This window comes from Sesamum indicum, linkage group LG1 (assembly GCF_026168435.1).
Source record: "Sesamum indicum cultivar Baizhima isolate 11 linkage group LG1, ASM2616843v1, whole genome shotgun sequence".
Classification (NCBI taxonomy): Eukaryota; Viridiplantae; Streptophyta; class Magnoliopsida; order Lamiales; family Pedaliaceae; genus Sesamum; species Sesamum indicum.
This window is the reverse complement of record NC_142657.1, coordinates 14443620-14464709: the sequence shown is the minus strand read 5'-3', so window position 1 is coordinate 14464709 and position 21090 is coordinate 14443620. Positions and strand designations below refer to the sequence as shown.

Below are 21090 nucleotides of genomic sequence, written 5' to 3'. Positions count from 1 at the left end.
TCAAATAGGCAAAATTTCACTGTTCGTTCTATAACTTAGGATTGTTGTATTTTTTATCATTTAGCTTTTTAATAAACACATTTAATTTTATAATTTTAAATTTTTTGACATGTTTAGTTCTATAATTATGACTGAATAGATTTAATGACGTGTATATTTTAATAAATAAATTTAATTGTCAGTTCTTTTATGTCGACCAGAAAAATATGTTACCAAAGAAAAGAGTCTTGTGTTTTCAGGCATGACTTGCTAAACACAATCACATATTTTCATTTCCCCAAGAAGGAAGAAAGGAATGAGCGTAGGGCTAGAACAAATAAAACCATGTCTTGTCATGTGGACTTTGGGGGAAATTTTTTATTTGACAAATACAAATTTTAAAAATCATACCTACGCAATACACACATATACACTATTTCCAAATTCTAATCTAAATTCAAACATATTTTTATTTCTCATACAAAAATAAATAAATTATTTTTATCCCATTAGAAATGTTGGAAATTATAAATAAAATTGGAAACAAAATCAAATGGGTTATTAACATCTCACTGGAAATTAAACAAACAACCCTAGTGAGAATTTTCTTGTTTGAGGCCACATAATACAACTAGCCACATTCTTTTTACAAGGTCCGGTAAGGATGGATTCGATCTATCATCTATTTCTTAGTGAAATTATTTTTGTTCAAAATAATTCATAATGCATGCATTGAATAAGGCTCGACTTTGAAGTATGAAAATATAATTCAGCCATAATTTCATATTTTATCAAATTGGAGCCGAACTAAAAGCGTGCAATATTGAAATAGATGAAGTGTGCTCAACTTAATAAAAGCCTACAGCCTAACATATCATATATATATATATATATATATATCAACATATAAACTAGAACTCAATATTGATGGGAAGATTAATTATATAAAACGAAAAGAAAATGGACCACTATTTCCAACTAAACTTGCACAATTATTCCAAGAATAACCTCAACCGACACCTTCATGAGCAAAAGATAAAGAATAACACAAGAAAAACTAGGAGGATACTTACAAAATTCACGTGAGATTATAAAACTTTATGGTGGAGAAAGAATATGGACAAAATTACAAACATCAACAAAACCAATTATTATGAGTTTTGATCACTAAAAGAATGAACCACAAAGAAAAGTAGGGTCAAAAGAGTCACAAACGTACAAACACGTTTCCTCCAACACGCTCTAGTATATTTATGTACCACCACTCCATCAATGCCACGACAACCCCTTGACAGCAACATCCCGAATCTTAACATATCCAACCACTAGATTTTATTCCACAACTGATTACCCACCGCCACTCCCACGGCTGAGCCGCCTTCCGCCGCCGCACTGTTAAAATTCCTCTCTGCCCATCTTCCAAGAAAGATTAAAAAGTATTTTTATAATTTTATTACCCACGTCTAACTCAAAATTCACTCATTCCCAAGTTGCCCTCACTCACACGTCACCATATTCCTCCTACTTTTGTCCTCAACCGTCCTTTCACCTCACTCCCCACTGTCTCCAACTCACACCCCAATTATTCATCACCGGTGGGCAGTGATCCTCTGCGCTCGACGTCAACTGTCGGAAAATAGAGACTCGTGCCTGAACAAATCGTAGGGCGCCCATAGGTTATCCAATGTACAAGCCTTCTTAGCATCAAGTCTTAACCATGGCTTCCCTTTCCCACTCCAGTGCAACAAGCTCACTGGACCTGGGTGCAGATCTCTACACAGCCCTTCAAGATTATCTCCTCCGAGGCCGTGTTGGTTCCACCGGTGCTCCACCCCTTCAACATTCCCGGCGAAGACCAGCAAAAACGGCGGCAAAGAACCCAGTTCGTAAATTCTGTATCTTTTCTGAATTTTCATCCAGTGCTCGAGTTTCTGCGTGAACCCCTGGCTCCGCCACTTGGTTAGATCAATCACCATTACTCCGGTGTTGAAATAACAGGGTTTCCGGTTTCTAAAAGTGGCGGAGAAGAATGGGTTTGACCAGAATTTGGAGGTGAAGTAATGGCTGAAGTTGGCGTGGCAGTATTCCGGCGCCCCGAGGACGTGAGAATTGAGGTTGATTTTCCAGAGTTTTGCAATGTCGTCGACGACAATGAGATCGGAGTCGAGGTATATAATGCGGGTGACGGTGGTGGGGAGGAGGTCGGCGAGGTAGATGCGGGCGTAGTTGAGTGGCTGGTCGAGGGCGCGGCGAATGGAGGAGGAGATGAGGTGGTTGACGGTGGCGGGATTGAAGGTGTAGAGGTGGAAACGAAGATAGGGGAAGGTGGAGATGATGGTTTTACGTAGGTGGGGGTGGTGGTGGGGGTCAGCGAGGAAGTGGAAGACGGTGTTTTCCGGACAAGTGGAGTGTTGGAGAACGGAGAGGACAGCAGCGATGGAGCCGCGGAGGTAGGGGGAGGAGTAGTCGAGTGTCATGGCGATGTGGACATTGGTGGAGTTGTCATGAGGCGGTGGACAGGAATTGCCGTTGCGGAATGCAGGCGCCTCATGGAATATTTGAGGGTGGTTGGCGGCGGACTGAAGGGGGAGGAGCAGGAAGAGAACGGTGGCGATGGCGGTGGTTAGGAGTCGGAGATTGGGCGGCATGGTGGTAGTGGTTGGCGGGATTATTAGTATAGCTTGTGGTTGGGCCTCCGCCTCATCATGTGATGGGAGAGAGATTGAATGAGATAAGGAGAGGAGAGGAAGAGTGAGTGAGGAGAGGCAAGATGGAACGTTTAATGACATTTATACCCCCACGAAACTTTTCTTTTGGAAAAGGTAAATGTAAATAATTCTGGTTAGTTTGACCATTGCGCGCAGTAAATATCTACTACAATATAGAAAATACATTACCTACAACATTAATACTATCAGTACCACAAATTCAGTACCATCATTCTTACTAAATTTTAAATATTTTTCTTAATTTACACTGTTAATATTCGAACACGATCCATTATTTCCATATTTACGTACCCATATTGATTCTATTTTTTTCTTTTCAAATTTATAAAATTGTATATAGTTGTCATTATAGATAATTATGATCTACTTACAGTGACAATACAAATATAGTGATAATAATTAAATTGTCATATATGGGTGTCTCACTAGATACTTTTAGTGACAATTTTATACCCAATTTATTATTATTAATTTTCAATTTTCACAAAATTATTATGAAATATAAAATTATAACATTCATTACTGTAATAAAATAATTTATTTTGATCAGTATACATATTTAATCAATGAAAATATCAAAAATTATTATTTATTTATTTTTGTCGATACTCTTTTTTCTTTTATTGGAGCGGGGTTGACCATCTCACCAAAAGATTGCAATATATATAACTTTAAATCCCTAAAATAATATTCTTATTTTAGTATAAAATAAGTTTGTTCTCTTTTATGACTATATATCATATTCATACAGTAGTTTATTAATAACATTTATTATATATATTGGACAATTTATGAGGGGTATATTTGACAATTCGAGTTGCGTAGCATAAGGTGCAGAGCTTGTATTAGTGAGGGTGGGACCAAAAATTGGTGTGAGTATTATGAAATCCAGGCTGGAAAGCCAGCGACTTTTAGTCTGCTGATTCTTTTAATGAGGAGGCCAAAATCTAGTGGTGCTGGTTGCAGGGACAGCTCTGTGCAGCCGTACGCTAGCAGCCGTACCACATAACTACCGGTCAAAAGTTGGGTCCAGTTAATGCAACCAACGGTCCGGATTTCAGCTCAGCCCTAATCTCTTCTTAATTGTCCAACTGATCAAGTGACTTGACTAACACTCAGAAAGTGTTTGACTAAATTTATAAGTTTTTAAAAATATTTTATGAGTTGTTATAGAGCTTATAAACTTCAATAAATTATTTAATTAATTTTTTTAAAAGAGTTTATAAATTTTAAAATTGGATGTTTTGAATCTTATAATCTCTTTAAAAAAAATTAATTTTCTTACATTTTTTAATCAGACCTTATAAGCTATATAAAATTAATGTCTCACACCCTCCTCACTCTCTCTCTCTCTCACACACACTCTTTTTCTTTCAATGATTTAAAAAATATTTTTTATTATTTAATTTTTCTAATATTTAAAAAAGAGAAAATACTCAATTATTTAATAATAAATTATTGTAATTAAATAAAATTAAAATTGATATTGATATTATATTTACTGCAAATTATAAATTTAAAACATTATAAATTATATATATTAATAATCATTGCATTGATAAAGAAAATATAAATTATATATCCAAGTTAATATTCGATTAGCATGAATATACATATATATTATTTTTATTAAAAAATTTAGGTAATAATTCGCTATTTTTTTATTGTAAAAAAATTATCTATTAAATTTTTATTTTGAATTAAACTAATGTACTATTTATTTTATTAGGTTTAACATATTATTTTATTCAAACACTTAAGAAGTTTATTTTTAAAATAAAATCTAACATCTTATACGCTCATAAAATATCTTATAAGATATTTTAAAAAAAAAATTATCCAAAACAAGCACGAAATAATTGATTAATCTTTATTGGTAAAGTCCCGGCCCTATACGCCGAATGTAATCAATAATTAACACCCTAATTGAACTAATAAATGTTCTTTATCCTTTGTGATTTTCTTTTCTTTTTCCTTATCTTCCCATTTAGCAATTTGTAGTTGATTGGTCTAGACGCATGTGTAGTGTGTTGGGAGGTGATATTATCTATGCGTTGACTACATTTAAAGATTTTAATCTTAAATGAATTTGAGATACAAAATTAATGTATAATTTTATATCCCAACATATATTTAATTAAGTGGATTTATAAGATGTTGAATTTATAAACTATACATGCATTAACTAACATATTGGTATTAACATGTATAATTTTACGATAATTGATCTGAGCAATATTTAAGTTAAGAGTGTCATTCATTAAAAACAAATTGAATTGAATCTAGCGAATTTTAGCGATTTTTTTGCTTTAGATCCATTAACATTTTCAGTTGGATTTGATCAATTCGTGCGGCCCTATGTAATATTCATATCAAACTATAAGTTTATACACATTGCTTCAAGATCAAAGGTATCGTCCTTAGTTTAATTAGAAATTGATCCGAGAGAAACGAAATTGGCCATTAATCTCTAGTGCGCGGTAGACACACTTGGACTGTTCGAGTTCATTATTACATTAAATCAATAATTCTAGGATCTAAATGGCTTCACAATGTTGATAAAACCATAATACAATTTATTGCACATTAGTAATTACACTGCGGTTAGATTAATAATTAATTCAAATCACTTTGCTAATTATCATAGCCCTGAATGAAATACAATGCACCCTCCTCTAATTTTGATGATACATCTTTAATCTTTTACCTTGAGAAGAATTAACTATTTAACATACACACGCCACCTTTATAAAGATAATATTATGTATTTTATTTAAAAATAAAATTATACATATAGTGTGAATAAATTGAATGGATTAGAAGATGGAATAAAGTCTACATCAGAAAATTCAAATTGTGGATTAGTGAGTAATCTGTAAATCTTATATTATAAACAACATATGATCTTCTTGGGCTTGTTTTACATATATGGTTATGGGGTAGACGCAAGTGAGTGGCACAAATACCAAATCAACAGGAATTATGGACATGCACAGCGATACTAAAACATGTGATTCTTGAGAAAGATTCCTCCAGGAATGTCCTTTTTCTGTGAAATATGGCGAGTCAAGTCCAATGTTGCCCTTATCCTGCAATGCCCACTGTTAATTCTATAAACGTGGCGCACATACACACAAGCACACATGTTTGTGCGTGTGTCCTATCCAGGGTATAATAACGTAAGAAGAACAACTACTTGTACATAATACATATAGGGAGAAGAGAGAGAAGATTCGTGCAGGGACATGATGATTTTGTATGATTAGTTGATGTCTCTTGTGCTGATGATTTTAATTGCGTCAGTCAGCGGGTTAGTTCTATGCGACAGACTACACTAGACTAGACTACTTGTCTACTTTCAGAACGTCATCAATTTTTTTGTAGTTAATTGCAACCTTCCTAATTAATATTTGATTGTTCATCCATCACACATTAATTTAAACTATGTATTTCATATGTTAATTAATTTGAGATTATTACACTACATTTGGGGTTTTAGTGTCAATAATTCGGTTCTTACAATCTATGTGGTTCTTGAAGTGTGGAAATTAGAAACTTAAAAAGGTCTATTTTCATGGATAAAACGATAATGACAATAATAATAACAATCACAACGACAACATTAGTAATAATATTATTGACGATGATTGATGTGATTGAGGTGAAGATGATTAGGACGCTATTTACTATAATAATTTCTTTATAATAGTTACTTAAAAAAAGAATAATAGTTGTCCGCAGAGACTATTTTATGAAAACTGATTAGGGATTATAGTTTATATAAAATCTTAATTATGCAAATTATTGGTGTTTGATTCAATTGTATACATATATAGTTGGGCCTTCAGTTGCAGGAAATCATTTATTAGGACAAGTGAGTTAAATGAAAGAGGTCCAAATTCCTAAAAGAGAAACCATCCGGCTTTTGTATTGAATTCCTGTACCAACCACTGGTAAGAAGTAAGACGTGACCTGTCTTGATTTTCAAATCATGTTTATGCCATATTCAAAAAAAGTTCACGTGCACCCTCCAACTTCACATCAATTCCTCACCTTAATTGCCTCTTTCTCTGAATTTCCGAAAATTAGTGTTTTTCTTTTGTTCAAAAAGAAAAAAAAAAAAAGGAGAGGTGGACATGTACACTGCTTTTCCATGAAATTATATGATTATTTTATTGTTTTTGGGAGCAATCGATGTGAAATTAAAATGATGCTCTTGGATACTTTTGTTCCTCATCTTTTAATTTTCTACTTTTGATTTGTTTAAAAGAAGAATCTCCACTTGAGAGTGCAGAAGTTGTTGGATAATTTTGGCCTTAATTTCGCGTCGGTGACTTTATGCGCAGGCCACAGGGCCAAATTAATACCAGTGGTTGTAGTGTAGAGGTACTTTCGCAAGTGAAAATGATGGGAACCTAATGAATTTCTCCTCACTCCCTCATCTGTGGGGGTCTGCATGCCTTTCATCTATCTATATATTTCACACCATCAAAATTAGAAGTACCTACTAAATATTATGACAAAATTCGTACAAATAATCAAAAATTTAATCTTTACTTTTTATTATGACCCAATCAACTCGACTTCTCTATACTTGAATTTTATAAGATTCATTCATGAAACCGACCCTAAAAAATTATAAGTTAAATGTACGTAGCTAGAACAGCAACATTAATTGAGACGTATGCATGTTGAGGGTATTTGAAGTTGGAGGCCACATGAAACTTGGTACGTACCCTCATTGATGAAAACAAATATTACTAGTTAATACAGATTTATAATGAATTTAGATTAATTTTCGTGTGATCCGCTTATTATGTAATTGGTAGCTGAAATATATAATTGAGGCGTTAAGTTGGAGTGCATGTGGGTGCCATGCAAAAGCTGTGTGATAAAATGCAACAAATTTCCCATTTCCAAGGTTGGAAAAGTTGTTGTAATGACTGACCTGTTGGTGTTGGGCCTTCCACAGTTTTCTGGGTAGCCAGCAAATAGGATTGGATGCATCGTCCAATGAATCAATCTGCTGTAAAAGCTTCTTTTCCTCTCTCGGCTTTCAAACTTTTCATATTTTACTTAAACGTTTTACTATTTTTTATTTTAATGCTAAGATTTTATTCACAGTAAATTATATTCAATTTTAAATATTAATTTAATACTTTGACTATTTATAAATTAAAACAACAAAACGAGATATTACTATTAAAAATAATTATATATCCAAACGTCTTTTTAATTACAACAATGTTTTACTATTATTAATTGAAATTATCAAGAAACGTTACTTAATGCTAAATAAACGTGCTTTTGATAAACACATTGAGGATGAAATATGTTTATTTATCTTTACGGAAGCGCTAATAAAAACCACAAAAAGATAATCTATTCTTTTTTTTTTCCTTTAAATATAAAAAGGGCGTTTTAATAGGATGGTAAGAGAGTTATTGGTTTATTCATTATTATTGCTATATACTATAATATTATTTGTTGTTATTATATATTATGTAGAAATTGTGGGGATCCAAAGAAATACCTAGGGACATGTGAATATATGTACAGAGGTTGACCTTTTTTTCCCTATGCTCATACAATTTAATCATCGCAATTGGGATGGTTGGCACGTCTAACGAGCCAAGACTTGACTTCTTAAATTTTCTCTTAAATGCTTCCCATATACAATACATAAAACTACGAATTTTCCCATATATATATAATACGCCAAAATAAAAAAATAATTTGATTTTCAAAGTCTAACGAAATATATATGTAGATACATATAATATTTTTATTAATTGATCGATAAAGAAAATAAAATTTCAATTTAATTGATTATAAATTCGAACTGCATAGAATATGATGCCGAATATAAACTTGACTATGATACTCGCAACTTTAAATGCACGACTTCTTCTGAATCGGGAGTTGGGACATACATGAAATGATAAATTAGCGCTCCTCCAGTTCCATCCACAACTGTTTGTCATAATTAAGATGCAGTAGTCGTATTTTGTCTTTTGTAATATATATATACGCTTATTGTTGTCTTCAATTCATCACAATAGATTTCTTTTTCTTTCTTTTATTATTTATGAGGATGGTGCGTAGTATTTAGAAGCAACAACTAGCAAAAGCTCTATGCACCACATATAGATAAAGAGTCTTGTTGAGGATAGATGTGTACATATTATTGATACATGCATCCTACTCTTTAATACATGATGACATGGCCTACCTACCAATGTGAGTGAAATTGATCATGTGCTCATCTAATTTGTAGAGGAGCACTAAATAATAGCATGTGATAATGCCACTTACCAAATTAAGATCCCAATCTCCCAAATCTCCATTCTACCGTTAAACCTTTTTTTTTTTTCCATTTTACTTCCCCATATCCCACTAAAAAAAAGCGAGATTCGTAATGGCTTTTTTGTAACGACCCAAAGCCGTTTCATTATACACAGACTTTGTAATGAAACTGTAACAAATTGAACGTACGGACGTAATTCAGAGAATAGAAAAATAAATTTTTTTGTAACGGTCGGAACCGTTACAACAATCGTTACAAAATTGATGTGTGCCCAAAATCATTACAATTTATAGGTCGTTACTATTTTGATATGATTTTTGTACGGCTATCTATTTTTGTAACGCATAGTTTTCCATATAATAAGTCGTTACAATGGCAGTGGCAAAAAAACCATTCTAAAGTGCATGAAAAGGCGATTTTACAAGAACCGTCACATTGGGGACCCTTTTTTTTTTTGTAGTGGCCGTTACATATAAACAACTATATTTTCTAACGGCTATCTTTGGCGTTTCAAAGACCGTTACAAAAAAACTTATATTTATTCATTTAATTTCGTTTGTTGTTAAAATTCTTATACTAACCACAAACACTATCAACATTCGGATTTTCGTGAATATACATTTGATTAGCTTGTAGATTATCACTCAAATTTTGGATCGTCAACTAGTGTTGATCATTACTTAAGTTGGTTGACCAGGTAACAAAGACTTTAAAACTTTGTGTGTTTAATTAAACTAATTGTAGTTTACTTATTTTAGTTTTATAATTTTTTATTAATCTTATATCATGTTAATTACATGCATTCTCCTAAATATTGTACGTAGTACTATAATATTTTTAAATTCTGTAATTTTATGATGATGATGATGCTTGGAAATTTTTGAATATTTTTTGGGATTTTCTTTAGTTTTAAAAGAATTTCAGAATTTTTTTCATAATTTCTGAAAATTTTTTAAATTTCTAAAATTTAAATTTTTTTTAGATATTTTTTCAATAATTTCTGAAATTTTTTATTTCTGTAATTTTAAAAAAATTCAGAAAATTTTCATAATTGCAGAGTTTTTTTTTTATTTTTTCTGTAATTTAAAAAAAAATTAGAAATTTTTCATACTTTCAGAATTTTTTTTATTTTCTGTAAATTTCTGCAATTTTCTTTAAACTTATGTATGTTTCTAAATTTTTTTGTAATTTTCTCAACTTTATATTAATTTTATTACATATGTATGTATTTTTCTGTAAATTAGAGGACCAAAATGTAATTTAGAAAAATAGAAATTTTAATAAAATTATTAGAAAATTAAGGGTTATAATGCAATTTTTAGAGAAACTATGCACCTAAATAAAGTTTTTATGAAATTAGAGGACCATAATGTAATTTAGAAAAATAGAAATTTTAATAAAATTATTAAAAAATTAAGGACTACAATACAATTTTTAGAGAAATTACGCACCTAAATGAAGTTTTTAGAAAATTAGAGGAAGTTAATGTAATTTTAAAAAATAGCAATTTTATGAAATTATTAGAAAATTAACGACGCCAATGCAATTTTAGAAAAAATATGCATTTTAGGAAAACTATTGACCTGATTGCAATTTGTAGGCAAAATTTGGACCTTCTTGCAATTATTAGGAAAATTACAAAAAACATAAATTTATTTAATAATAAAATACAATTATGTGTTTTGAATGTTAATGAATTTTTAAATTGTTGATAATGATGATCAGTGCTCCGCCACCCCGAGGTCGAGGTCGTGGCAGTCGTGGCCTTCCCACCCTTCACCGGGACGAGGCCGCGGATACACCTCCGATCGTCCCATCCTCGAAGGGAGTCTCCCAGCCCCTACTGTTACCTGCAGACTCCTCCGCAGTGGAATCAAATTCGACGACGGGAGCCAGTAATACACAAGCCCCGACGAGGCCGTGGGATGCACCCCCCCCCCTCGCTACCACCAGCGCCACTACTTGCCCTAGTGGCCTAGAGGAGTTTCATTAGCTTCCGGGATGCGAGGTACGTATAATATTTGTTGTTAATTGATTTAATATTTTTTATTTTTGAATTAATTTTAATATTTAATTATTATTTTCAGGTCTGACCGCGATTTTCACATGGCCATCAATTCTGCGGTCAAAGGGCATTATCTGCATTCCTAGGCCAACATATCGCAGATCCCACAGGAGCACCAGCTATTCTAGTTCCAAAAATTGAAGGTAATAATAATATTATTTAGTTTTAAGTAATATATATTTTTAAAATTAAATATTTATCTAATTTTAAGTAATATATATATATATATTTAAGTAATCTATGTTCAAGCTCGTCAAGTCGCAGGTGGGGAAGTTCCTGCGGAAGAAGTTTGCTGACGAAAGGAACCGGTTGGCTCAACCACTATGGATGGCCGAGGAGATCTGGGGCCAACTCCTCGAATTCTGGTCGAGCCCAAAATTTTGGGCATAGTCGACCAAGACTAAAATCAATTGAGCCGCCAATTCAGAAGCAGTTGTAACCGTCTACTAGGGGGGTCGTCATCCATTGGGGCACACAAGCAGAAGATGTTAAGTATTTTAAATCATATTAGTAATTTTATTTTAATTTTTTTTATATTTCCAATCATTTCTATATTGATTTTGAATAGGAGACACAACTCGGATGTCCCGTCACACAGATGGAGGTGTTTCAGAAGGTGTATAAAAAGAAGGAGGACGGCCAGTGGAGCGAAGGAGGTGATTAATTTTTTTAAATTTTATATTATTTTTTTAAATCTAATTATTTAACATGTTCGCAGGATACGTTCTTGAGGATGATGGAGGAATGCCAGAGACAACAGAACATCAATGAAGAGCCTTCGTTGTCCTCTCAAGGTTCCGTGGCCCCGGACGAGCAATAGGTCTGGATGTCAGCAGCGGGTGGCCGAGTATTCGGTCTCCACTTCGAGGCCCACCACTGGATTGTTGAACTATCCCAGGCGACCTAGTCGACTGCTCCCTTGCCCTTACCACCACAGCCGCAGCACCTTGACCTAGATGATTTGGTATTGGCACTCGAGTGCTACATTAGAAGCGTCCCCAACTGGCGCAATTATCTAGCGCCCGAGCCTCCAGCTGATCCTCCGGCACCCAACAACGATGACGAACACGCGGCCGTTGGGATCATAATTTAGATTAGGATTTTTTTTGGTATTTTGTAAAGATATAATTTTGTAATAATATTTTAATTTTTATAATTAAATTATTATTATTTTTAATATTATGTGTTTTTTATATATATTTATTTACTTACTTTTATATTAAATAAAATAAATATTAAAATATATTAATAAATAATAAATTTTGTAACTATTTTTGTAACGACTTTTTTAACACACAAATAAAATATAAAATCGTCAGACCTTTACAAATAATGTACCAAAAAGCAATTACAAATTAAAAAGTAGACCGTTTCAAAAATCGTTACAAAATAAGTGGAAAAAATAGTTACAAATTAAAAAGTAGACCGTTCCAAAACCGTTACAAAATAAGTGGAAAAAATAGTTACAAATGCAATGCCAAAAACAGATACAAATATAATACGAAACAGTTACAAAGAGTATTAAAAAAATCATTCTAAATATCTGGTAAAACCATACCTAAATGTGTTATCAAGACTATTACAATTACATTTATATCAAATCCAACCTAACAGTTACAAAAGCTCCAACTTAAATTTTTTTCATGTTACTAGTTTTATAATACTACAACAGACTGTCATAAAAGCCGTTACAATTTGTAATGACTTTTCAAATACTTTGTAATGTCTTATTTAGCCGCGATAGACCTAGCCGTTAAATAAAAAAAGGCGCTATAAAATTTAAAAAAATCGTTCTAATAAATTTTTTTTTTTTTTGTAGTATTCCTCAATGTCCAAGAAACCCTTATCATCAAACCAATGACTCAAACTCAAGATCTTATTTTCAAATCTTGAGTGAATACGTTGGGTGTTTGAGTAAAAAAAAGATAAAAAAAGAATAAAAGAAAAGAAAAACCCATACCCCCAACCAACCCCAACACTAGAATATGCTACTCCATTTCATCAATTTCTTTTTTGTTCTAAATTTACAAATTCTTGATATTTGGATAAAGAAACAACTAAATATGGAACAAAAATTACGTTAAATTCTATTAAAACTTCACCTGGTTTTATTATCGTTCTAAGTTATTTGAACCAAACTCAAATTTGATAGTTGGTAAACTTTTGAACGATGTGGTTGAATTTGAATTTCCATTGGTTGTTATATACAACTTCATATTAGGAGAGTCCCAATTTAGTCTATACAAATCTTGTCAGGTTGGGGTACTTTTTGTGATTTTTATTGATGGTTTTTTCATTCGCTCGTTACTTGCTGGTTTTTACATGCTCAACACTGAAATAAATAAGAAAAATACTTTCAACATTTCGACCTATCTGCCACAAAAGTCTTCCCCCACACCTCCACAATTCTTGATCAAATCTAATGTGCTAGCGTCGTCAAATAGTGTTATTCTGATGTCTCCCAATTCCAACATTGTCCTCGTCATTCCGTTTACTTCGCTTTCACCTATACTCCGCTAATCACGCCCTCGCCCACACACTATCTCTCTTTCACTCTCACACACACACTACACACAGTTCCCTCCTTATGTCCAAGCGACAAACATTATCAGACAACACCACCACTTAACCATGTCCCTCCTCCTCCTCCTCTTCCTCTCTCTCCTCCCTTCTTCCCTCTCTCTCTCCTCCCCTTTCAGTAAGTCCACCACCACTTCTACGATATTCAACATCTCTATCAACATCCCTCCTCCTCTTAACTAACTACTGTAATTTCCATTTCCGGCTCCAGTTAACTAACTAATTATATAAACTCACTCACTCTTGCTCTATCTTTGTTTCCTTTTTTGACAGACTACAGTTTGCACATTGACTGCGGCGGTCTCGTGAACTCTACCGACGCCTTCCGCACCACTTGGCTTTCCGACCGCTTCTACTCCGGCGGCGCCACCTCCGTCGTCTCCGAACCCCTCCGCTTTCTCCACCAGCAAGAAAAGACCCTCCGCTACTTTCCCATCTCCTCCGGCAAGAAGAACTGCTACTCCATCCCCACGGACAGCGCAGGAGGCCGCTACCTCCTCCGTGCATTCACCGTCTACGATAATTACGATGGTAAATCACACTCACCCTCCTTCGACGTCTCCGTGGAGGGCACTTTAGTCTTTTCCTGGAGATCCCCTTGGCCCGAATCAGTCTCTCGCTCCGGCGCCTACTCGGATCTCTTCTTTTATCACGATGAGCCCGTCGTTGACGTTTGCTTTTACAGCATTGCTACTGATTCTCCGGTTATAGGGTCTTTGGAGGTTACCCAAATCGACCCCAAAGCTTACAGCTTTGAGTATGCAAAGAATTCGAGTAATTACATTTTGGTTAATTATGGGAGATTTTCATCCGGTTCGGATCAGTGGGGCCCTGGATTTAGTAATGATACCGATTTTTTCGGTCGGTCTTGGCAGTCTGATGCAGAGTTCCGGCTACAGGCTGTCTCCATTGTTAATGGAGCGACAATTAAAGCGATTTCTGCGGTAAAACCTATAGCTAATGTGGAAAGAAGCCCAAATTACTTCCCTGAAAAGCTTTACCAGACCGCAATTACAGCACTTGGAGATGGTGGTGGGGTTTTAGAGTATGAATTGCCTGTGGATGCAAAGCTGGATTACCTGCTGTGGTTCCATTTCGCTGAGATTGATGTGAGTGTGACGAAGGCTGCGCAACGGGTGTTTGATGTGATGGTGAATGGGGAGAATGTAAGTAGAGTGGATGTGTACAAGGAGGTTGGTGGTTTTGCTGCATATGATTGGAGCTATGTGGTCAAGAATTTGAGCAGCACTGCTTTGAATGTGAGGCTGGAGTCGGTGGTGGGTGCGCCGATCATTTGTGGGCTTGAGAATTACGCAATTGTTCCTCTTGATCTCAAAACTATTCCTGATCAGGGTATGTGTGTGCAATTAGAAAGATTCAATTTTTTGTTTGAATTATTCTATTATGATTGCTTACCGTTCAATTCTTCAGGAGATATATAGTGAAAGACATAACTCTTTTCTCTTGCTTAGTTGTTGAGGAAATGCAGTAGAGACAAAATGGGAATGATGTGAAATTTGAGTCGGATGATGCTAGAATTGATTGGTCGAATTAGATCATTTTAATGTTTGCTTCGACTCTTTATTGAGAAGGAAGTGGTCGGATATATTAATCCATTTGACATTTCTTCTCCACTCGTCTTCGTCGTATACAAACTTACTCCTACCCCTTACAGACTAGCCCCAAATAGACAAATACCCCTGTGTCTAGCCTTACTCTTTTTGGTAAATTGCGTACATGGGAGGAAAGTACTTAGTGAAGTTAAAGCTTTGAAACTTCGACTACCTAGAAGACAGACAAATCTTTTTAATAGTTTGAGCTTACACTTGTGCAGTTACTGCCATGAGAGCACTGAAGTCATCACTTCGTGTGCCCGACAGAATGGGCTGGAATGGGGATCCGTGCACCCCTACCACTTGGGATGCCTGGGAGGGCGTTACATGTCACCTCGCAAAGGATGAATCCGCCCTTGTGGTATCACAAATGTAACTTTCTCTTATCTCCTTGAAGGTTCTCATTTGTATGAGAAAGATGTAGTAAGAATATGTGGAGAAAGTTGCACATGTATCGTGAAGCTAATAGCATAGTATGAAAACCCTGTCGCAAGTTGATGACAAGTTAATTTCTGTATCTTATAATAGACCATTCTGTATTAAATTTGTTTATCTTGCTTTCAGAGATCTTGGGAGCCAGGGCTTGAAAGGTTATATCAGTGACCAAATTAGCCTTTTGACGAATTTGGTAAGCCTGTAAGTATCTACTATTATTGTATTTAACTGTTTGATGTTTCTTTCATTGATGGATGGATCAATTGCTGCTTGGGAGACAGTAATGATTAATAAACTTAAAAATAGTATTTCGGCTAATTAATTGCATAGGAAGATGAAATCAAAGAAGTTGTATACATTTACTTGGTTGTGCTGACTGAGAGCAGTGATCATGTGGACTTCTCATGATGGTGATGGTACTGAATTTCTGGTAGCTAGTTACTTGAGAGATGAGCTACCATATGATCTTCTATTAGATCTCTTTGCTTCTATATGAATTTGACATTATTACAACTCACAAGTCAACATGGGTAATCTATTACTCTTTTACTTCATTCAAATCTGTTGAATAGGTGCGTTTCAATAGTAATGTAAATCAGCTTAACGGCACTGATAACTTTCCTCATTCTAGTGCTTGGAGTTTCCCGCATCATTGATTTATTTAGTATACTTTGTTCCTCCTGGCTTAAATTAGTAATCCATAAAAATATTTTTATATGCAGGAATTTGAGCTCCAATTCCTTGGGAGGTAGCATACCCTCAGGCTTGGGTCAAAAGTCTCTTGTGAAGCTGTAAGATTACCTGCTCTTAGATATTATGGTTATTTCATTGTAAAAGGAGTTGCTGGCTTCACTTTATATCTCAAATATATCTGTGACCTAATCAATTAAGGTTTTCTACGTTCAACTCTAAGGTTTTATGATTTTCAGCTCGTAACATGGCTGACATTATTATTTTTGCTCAAGTTATAAGTATTTTCATCTACTACTCTAAAGCTGAGACTAAAGCAAATTGTATTTGCATGATCGTTTTCATGATGATTGAAGTATCTAAATAAAATATAAGCTGATGCTGCATCTAGTTTCTTGACATTGGCCCCACATTTCCTAATCTTTGTTCTACCTTTTTGTTGCAGGGATTTATCAAATAACAAATTAACGGGGTACATACCAGATAGTCTAACTTCATCCAGCTTGCAACTTGTGTAAGTCATGAGCTTTCTTTTATGTTTGTTTGAGATTAATTATAGCTTGCATGTATCGGGTAATTAACAATGAGCTGCCTCTTACACCATAGGCGGGAATTGCTATCTTCTGGCCTTGCCAAGCTCTTCTGTTACTATTTCCACTATTACCAGACTCCAAATCTTTTCCCTGTTGAAAAATAGGAATTTAGGAATCTGTAAATGTTATTGTAATTTTGATCAAGCATACCGAGTTTTGTAACTTCTGCGCAGGTTATTGAATGATAACTTATTGGAAGGGCAAGTCCCAGAGGAAATTTATTCGATTGGGGTTCACGGTGGAGCCATAGAGTATGTCATGCGTTGATTTACTGGATTTAGTTCATGTTTTCACTTTATCTGTTTACTTTGCATCTTGAACTACTAATCACGCAATTTTGCCTATCTAATGCATTCTGTGAACGAATTAACTATCTATTATTGTTAGCAGCTAATCTTGTGTATATTTGTATTTGTGTGAAGTTCTTCCCTATCGTATGTAAATAATATGGAAAATGTACTTCTCTGCTGACAATAAATGGTTTGCATTTTGGAATTTAATAAATGTTCGTTCCGATGTATAAAACTTCAATTACTGTTGCCATATGTTAACATTTTCCTGAGATGGTGTCTGAAGTTTACTAAATCTATCTCATGGAGAGACTGTTGTCTTGGTGAAAACTCATTCTATTTTATGAAGTCAGTAACTTTCTTATCCCTTTTCTTTGCATATCTAAGGAGTGTCTTTCTTTCAATTTTGAGCACCAGACTGTGAAAGCTTACTCAAGGCATGAGTTAAACTGTTAAAAATCTTGGTGAAACGGAGTAAATGCATATCTATTTCACAATTCAACTTGCAGAATTCAAGTCACTTAAGATGATTCAGTTATGCATTATATCTTTTCCATTCTTTCTGGCAATGTCATTTGCATATTTAATGAGCCAAATTCCTTAAAACAGCCTTGCTGGTAATAAAGGATTGTGTGGTGTACCTTCTCTGCCGAATTGTCCACTGTTTTGGGGGAAACACGGCTTATCTACTGGTGCCAAAGTTGGAATAGCTCTGTCATGTCTGGTTGTTTTGTCTGCATTGCTGTTTGGAATATACTATTGCATTATCAGGAGACGGCGTAATGACTATGACTTTGGTCTACCTCATGAACTCATGTGTAAGTTCATTTCCAGAAAACTACATTTGTTTACTCTCTTACTTGATTCCATGAAACACCCCAATGTTATTTCTGCTACAGTTTTACTTAATTTGTTCATATAATGTCATTTCCATTTCGAGAATCCAATCACGTGCTGATGTTTGCTGCTTCTCTTTGACTATAATGTGTTCCACAGCACTGGCTGCAAAGAGAAATCGATATCACAGACAGAAATCACTTATGGCTCTTGAAATGGAGAGCCAACATGCTAAAGGATTTATACCGACTTACAATGTAAGCTGATTGACGTTCTATACATGAAGAGGAGAGGAGACACGGAAATTTTTGATAGGTATCAGCTTTACCAGGATGTAGATAAGAATCTTGATTCTTGATCGCGTCGATACAGAGGCGAACGCTGCAAAGTCCAAACAACCCGAGGGCTTTTGCTGTTTTGTCAACAGTTTGTGTTAGAAATTGTTCGTATTGTGCAGTGCATGTTGATCAATTTTGTGAATTAAAATGCAAAGGAAAATATGGCCCTACATTGTACCTTAACCAGTTTTTGATATTTGGTGGTCATACAGTGTAAAATCAAACTTTATTGAGTGCAGATCAATATCAATACTTTGTGGTCCTTGGCACTGACATTGCATTTCATCAGTTGTCATCATCATAATATAAGAAGGTAAATGGTATGCTAAAACTTGTACTGCTATTTTAAAATATTCGTTCGAAATTGATCTTATTACTTCTACCCTAATCTCATCCAACAGAATACTTTTTTCCAGAGAAAATCATGAATATTCTAATTTAAAGTTGCATTTGGATCGAAAGATTTAAAATTATGAAACTCAAATTCTTAATAACAATTGTTTTGGATTTGTTTGGATAATTATGCATTTAAAGAATTTTAAATTTGAATTATATTTTATTGAATGTCAATGAATTTCAAATTATTTTCATATAAAATTATTAGGGTTTAGGGTTTTAAAATCTTTTCTTCAAATTCATCCTTAAATCCAAATACACCATAAAGAAACGTGTAGTGTATGAAATAGTTTGAAGGTTTTGTTTGTTCTCCAAAATAGATAGTTTTGAGAAGAAGTGATCTGAATTGAATTTTCTATCCCAACTTTTATACATTTTGTACTCTATTTAATATCTAGGCGTTGTGCATATAATGTATTTTTCGTAAATAAACCAGATAACCTAAGTTTTATACACATGAATATATATGTTCCAACTGAAAATGCAATAAAAAATCAGACAAGGAAACACCATTAATGCAAAGGAAGAGGTCCTACTTGGTCCCTTAACTCCCAGCCTAAAAGCCCGTTAAAGTGGATAATTTTGTATCAACATTTCGGCCCTTTGGTGGAGCTACTTTAACTCTAATGACCACTCACAGCTTTCAAGACCAAAAGTTTGGGGCTGAGGCCCAAAGTCATCCCACCACATTGATTTTTTATGTTGTTGTTGTCCGAATATTTTCTTTATTCTCAGAAACGGACTTTTCCTCAAATATATGCTTTCACATGATATGTACGTGAACCTGCTGCAAAATCATGTAACCTAAAGAAGTTCCTGATCAACGTGTCCAAGGAATCGCATCAATGGCTGCGCTGCTCTCATCGGTCACATTCAATCTTATAAATTATTAGATAGTTGAAGAGGACATAAAATTCTGAGAGAAAAGCAGCAGCAGCCGTTGTAGATGAGGACATCCTCATACTAAGTGCCAAGAGCCGATGAGGCCCTTTTTCTCCTCAATTTATATTATTATGATGGGGTCTTGGATAACTACTTTTTCTTTCTACGGTGCAATGTATCTCTCGATTCCTCTATTCATCATTTTTTCAACCCATAGATCAATCACAACCCATTCCCTGCACTGCATTGTAAACATATTCCCCCCAAATTTCAAACTTGATCGAATATTAAACGAAAAGGGATACAATATATTTTATTAATCTTCACATTAACGAGACTTGAACCTTATAACTCGTTGATTGTAGGGCTGCAAAAGAGCTTAGTGCGAACCTGCTGAAAATTCAAAATTATCGCATATTCTCTAATACAAATACCACCGCGTGGTCCCATGCCTTTACATTTGATGGTCTATTTGATCCTTACCAGTTATCTCAAAACTCCATATATAGAGTTGATTCGGTGTTTATGTGCGCGTTCTTGTTTTAGAATGGCATAAAATTCCAAAATCCATTAACCTGCAACTTTCAATTGCTTCATGTAAGTTATTCATTCTAAAATAGTTTTGCCAAACAGGTCAGATCCGAAGCTCATTTAGGTAAAAATAAGGTACGAGAAAGCACAGATAGAAAAGACAGCTCAGAAACCTAACTAGTACTCCATCATGCCAAAAAAGAGATTACATTACAAGGTTTGATTCCCGCAATGTCTGCTGACCCGAAAATGGGAAGCTTTTAAGGTTTTCCCATTGTTGAGTGGAATTTGTCAAAAAGTTGCTACATGGACCAAACATGGTGGATTAAATGCATTTAAATTTTTAATCATGTACATATGTTATTTAATATTTTTGTTTTTTAACTTTTTAAAATAGTATTTTAATTTTTCATTAAGACTTTGTCTTAATTTGCAAAAACATAAAATTTCAAGATTGAAGTACCAGCCTGCATGATAAACAATCATATGTAATTTCAAAATATTGATCGATAATTATAAAAAGCAAAAAAAAAGAAAAATATCGATTAATAGATCCTATGATCTTTTATTATGCTTAATTTAATTTTTTATTAAGACAGAAACAGAAAATTGACGGCTGACTTGGTCATGGGAGCTGGTACAAAATTAAGCTGACAACAATGTTACACCAAATGAGACTCAACCTTAATTAATGACCAATATCTTTTTATGACAAATAATACTAAAAGTTCAGGGTCAGATTAATAATTAAATTAAATTGTGGTTTTGACCAATTTTGATTCCAGAAATTAGGCAGCGTTAATAAAGAAAACCAACTTCTATCTT

The 21090-nt window shown here is 34.2% G+C and overlaps 2 protein-coding genes across 2 annotated transcripts; one reads left to right on the top strand and one right to left on the bottom strand.

Annotated features, from left to right (window-relative positions):
• Positions 1-1045: 1045 nt before the first annotated feature.
• LOC105161313 (putative galacturonosyltransferase-like 3) lies at positions 1046-2770 on the bottom strand. The gene has a single exon (XM_011078961.3). It carries the CDS (start codon positions 2766-2768, stop codon positions 1602-1604), a length of 1167 nt encoding a protein of 388 aa, XP_011077263.1. The 5' UTR covers positions 2769-2770; the 3' UTR covers positions 1046-1601.
• A 10717-nt stretch (positions 2771-13487) lies between these two features.
• Positions 13488-18729, top strand: LOC105161298 (receptor-like protein 4). Its single transcript, XM_011078941.3, has 9 exons — positions 13488-13778; positions 13934-15013; positions 15495-15645; positions 15838-15909; positions 16431-16499; positions 16844-16912; positions 17165-17242; positions 17891-18099; positions 18278-18729. Exons 1-9 carry the CDS (start codon positions 13712-13714, stop codon positions 18382-18384), a joined length of 1902 nt encoding a protein of 633 aa, XP_011077243.1. The 5' UTR covers positions 13488-13711; the 3' UTR covers positions 18385-18729.
• Positions 18730-21090: the final 2361 nt, after the last annotated feature.

Coding starts and splice junctions, on each gene's coding strand:
- LOC105161313 (XM_011078961.3), bottom strand. CDS start 2,768: ATGTCATTAAACGTTCCATCTTGCCTCTCCTCACTCACTCTTCCTCTC.
- LOC105161298 (XM_011078941.3), top strand. CDS start 13,712: ATGTCCCTCCTCCTCCTCCTCTTCCTCTCTCTCCTCCCTTCTTCCCTC. Junction 15,910..16,430: donor TTGACGAATTTGGTAAGCCT/GTAAGTATCTAC, acceptor TTTTATATGCAG/GAATTTGAGCTCCAATTCCT. Junction 16,913..17,164: donor TCATCCAGCTTGCAACTTGT/GTAAGTCATGAG, acceptor ACTTCTGCGCAG/GTTATTGAATGATAACTTAT.